The following is a 3,768-nucleotide window of genomic DNA, read 5'->3' as shown; positions in this document are numbered from 1 at the left end:
ACGAAATTCACGCATGCCAAACTTTTGCCTCTTATGTCAATCAAAGCTCGCAGAGGAAATTGACCCTATGCCCCATGTGCTATTCTAGATGCTATGGTTGTGACTACGCTGTCCTTTCCAAACCAATCGGCTTCTGTCAATATTCCAGAAGCACTATTATGAACTATCTTAAGAAAAGATGTAAGTGAGATTTATGATGGGAAGATTAAATGTTTTATTAATCTCTAAAAACACTGTTAAGCTTAAGAAACTTATATTCCCGAAAATAAAAATGATTATCTGCACAGGAAAATGATAATACAATCATGCCTGCCTTGCAACGTGACATGTGACAACAAATGGTGCACTGTTAAACAGTCATCCCACCACTTGTGCGGATTTTCTTGAGGAGATTTCAGTCAGATTATTGCAGTTTGTCTTTAAGTACTCTTAGACATACATGTAGACTCAGAAGGACCCACTCCAGTGATTTTCTAAACCGTTGCTTACTTGCCTCCCCGTCGTCTCAGAAAAACTTAAAATGGGATAAATAAATAATGGGAAAAAAAATTGTAGTACACAATTCAGTGCCTGACTGTAGGAAGCCAACCACAAAACCCCAAAAAGTAGCTACACTAAGACAACCAAGGTAGAGTACCCACCACTTCACCTTCCAAACAACTCCTAAGCAACCCATCTAAGCCCTCTTTGCCTTGTAGACTCCATGTAGCTTTCAATCTCCAACTACGATATAGACTGACTTCCATTAGCTCTACATTAAGCTTTTCCTCCTCTTTCTTTCGGGCTTCAGCTGGTGCTATACTTATCTAGTTGAAGTGCAATGGAACAGGCACAGTATTTGATGTGGGGGAAGAGGAAGCACAGTTTTAATCCTCATATTCCGGCAACGCCGATGAACCCTTTATACAATGATTCTTGGGAAGAACAAGCTTTTGCAGAAGATGCAGCTGGACCTCTTGGTGGGTGTATATGGCCTCCACGCTCTTATTCTTGCAGTTTTTGCAGAAGGGAATTCCGGTCAGCTCAAGCTTTAGGGGGTCACATGAATGTTCACAGGAGGGATAGAGCTAGATTAAAGCAATCTCCAAGTTCCTGCAATGAAACTCAACATCCTAACCATCAAAATCTTCACAACCCCATCCAGAATTCCTTTACATCTTTGGGGTTTCAGCACCCATCTCAGGTTTGTACCTTGGTTTATAACACTAACCCTAATTCTTCCGATCCTGGTATTATGGTATCATCAGCCTCACCTTCTAGGGTTTCAGCTTCATCAACTCAAAAAAATTGTAGTGCAAAAAGCTTTATCAATCCTCATTCTTCTCCTATTGTCCAAGAACACCAAAAGAGGTCTCCCATTTCTTCCTCTCCATCTTGGTCAAATTTGGTTGCTGACAAATATTATTGTGTATCCGATCTGAAAACTGAAGAAGAGAAAAATTCAAGATTTGTAGATTCAAGGCATAGGGCTAAGGGAGATTATGTCACAACTGATTTATCTGTGAGCTTGAATTTGGTTGTCCGTCGAACTCATCCAACTGTGTCGAGTGGTAAGGATGAGACCGCTGATAATTGCAAGAGAAGGAGAACTGAGCCATCCTCGTTACCTTTCTTCCTAAAGCCAAGATCAGTTGATAGACAACATGTGCAATCAAAGGTACTTGAAGTCAGCCCTAACTCCATAGAGGACTTGGATCTTGAACTCAGGCTTGGCGACCGGCCGCTGGTAAAGTAGAATTGTTGAAACTGAGTGCTAAGATGATGATAAAATTTCTGTTGTTTAATTTCCCGCTTTGTCTTTTTTCTTTTTTCGCTTTGATCTAAAGGTCAAGGCATCTTTGCTTGGTCGATCAACTGGCTATCTATGAGATCTTATGAATTTGCAGGGTGTAACAATAACAAGATGTATATCAGATAAAGCATTAAAACTTCACCAAAAGAAGTATGATAATGATACATATCAGCTTGTACCTTTTTTGCTTTTTTGGATAGAAATATTAGCTTGTGCTTAATCATACTAAAGATAACATTATGTTTTTTGTTTGTTTCAGTGGATTCTTTTACAGAGGTGTATATCTTGGAATGTCTACACTAGTTTTGTTGCCGGCCATTTTATTATACAGAATGATTAGTATATTTTCATGAATTTCCAATCCATACCATGTGATGTTAGATTTAGGGTTTCACAGGAATTTCTTTGTTTCTATCAATTAAGTCATTACCTTGTTTAGTTCTTCTAATCTGATTGCCAACTTCACAGAAAAAATTATATTATCACTGAGCATCTGCAATTATGTGACTCAGTGGTACAATTTTAAAACTCTCACAGATGAAAGCATATCCAGCAACTAGGTTAAGATGGGATGTATGAGTAGGTGTGTGTGTGTGTGTTTTTTTTTTTTTTTTTTTTTTTGGAGAGATTCAGAAAGAGATAAATTGGAAGTTTGGGTGATAATATTAGATTATTTTGTGTTGGGGTTTAAGGGGGTGAAGGAACTGACTAAAAACTGCATGGAATATCGTGAGCTCTTTTTCCTATTCGGTACCTAGCTGACATCCCATCAGACACACAATTAAAACTAATCCACAAGACATACAGATTATGTTTTTCAAAGTCACATAGAGCCAGATATATCCCAACATCGATTCCCTTTTCTCTTGTATTATTATCATCATAATCAGATCTTTTACTGTTTTAGTATTTCCCTCCACATAAATCCACTTGCTTGTGTTCTCTTCCTCACTTTTCTCTCTCCAACCTCTTCTCAATCGCTCCAAAATTGCCACCAACTCCGGGAATCAAACCAATTAAGTATTAAATATGATATTATAATTGTCCTTATTTAATCTCAAAGAGAATATTATGGCATCATGACTGTTAGCGCTATCCACGCATCTTTTGTTTCTTTCTTTCTCCGTATGTATGATTTAGTTAGATATAACTCTCTCTCTCTCTCTCAATGACAAAACCTACATGCCTAAAAGTAGGGAAGAATGTAAAAAGAATTCCAAATCATCCCCTATAAACCCTAACCCTAAGTCTAAGTGAAGTACCTAAAAACAATCAAGATGCAAAGCGATCATTCTGGGTCGTTTTCTCTTTTCTTTTAATAGATTTTTCATGGAAGACTTCCTTACAAAAAAACCCAATAATTGAAGATTGTTTTAATGATTTTTGGGGGGATTTTTCGATGTGGTTATTTGGCTTTTTCTACGATGCATGTGATTGGGAAAGAATGGTATATATTAGGGAAGGTGGGATTGTTTGCTTTGGCTTCTACGAAGTACTACATCTGTGTAAAGATTTAAAAGAGTGATTGATTGACCTTTGTCTTCTTTAAGGTTATGAGTTGGATATACAGAGACGTTTAAATGAATTTTTGAGAGGCAGTAATGGCAGAGGTTGCACATGGCCATCCATGTCGCTTCTTTTTTTCTTTTTGAGGCAGTTAATATAGAATTGAGTGAGGGAATGGATATTATTCTCAGCTTCTGTGGCGTTTCTTTGTTTAGAGCATTTTGTTAATTCCAAATTATTGTTTAAAGAATAAGAATTTTTGAAGGATAGCCAGAGTAAAAGGTTGGTTGTTTGGGGAGTCGTTGTTTATAATTGTTTTGACAACTAAGGGTATATTTTGCATGGGAGGGAGTGTACTCTCTCACGAGCTCACTTCCAAGCTGGAATATTATACTCTCTCTCTCTCTTTCTCTCTCATAAGTTTGTATGTGTGTGTATATATCAATTTTGCAGCATTAAATCATGATACA

At 37.3% G+C, this 3,768-nt stretch overlaps 1 protein-coding gene across 1 annotated transcript; it reads left to right on the top strand.

Annotated features, from left to right (window-relative positions):
* The first annotated feature begins 546 nt into the window (after positions 1-546).
* Positions 547-1,985, top strand: LOC126692647 (zinc finger protein 10-like). Its single transcript, XM_050388337.1, has one exon. The coding sequence runs from the start codon at positions 821-823 to the stop codon at positions 1,733-1,735; it is 915 nt and encodes a 304-aa protein (XP_050244294.1). The 5' UTR covers positions 547-820; the 3' UTR covers positions 1,736-1,985.
* Positions 1,986-3,768: the final 1,783 nt, after the last annotated feature.

This window comes from Quercus robur, chromosome 7 (genome assembly GCF_932294415.1).
Source record: "Quercus robur chromosome 7, dhQueRobu3.1, whole genome shotgun sequence".
Lineage (NCBI taxonomy): Eukaryota > Viridiplantae > Streptophyta > Magnoliopsida > Fagales > Fagaceae > Quercus > Quercus robur.
Note: the sequence above shows the minus strand (reverse complement) of the source record. Positions and strands in the feature narration are given on the sequence as shown.

What these genes read in the sequence shown, in the direction of transcription:
- LOC126692647 (XM_050388337.1), top strand. Translation starts at nt 821, where the DNA reads ATGGAACAGGCACAGTATTTGATGTGGGGGAAGAGGAAGCACAGTTTT.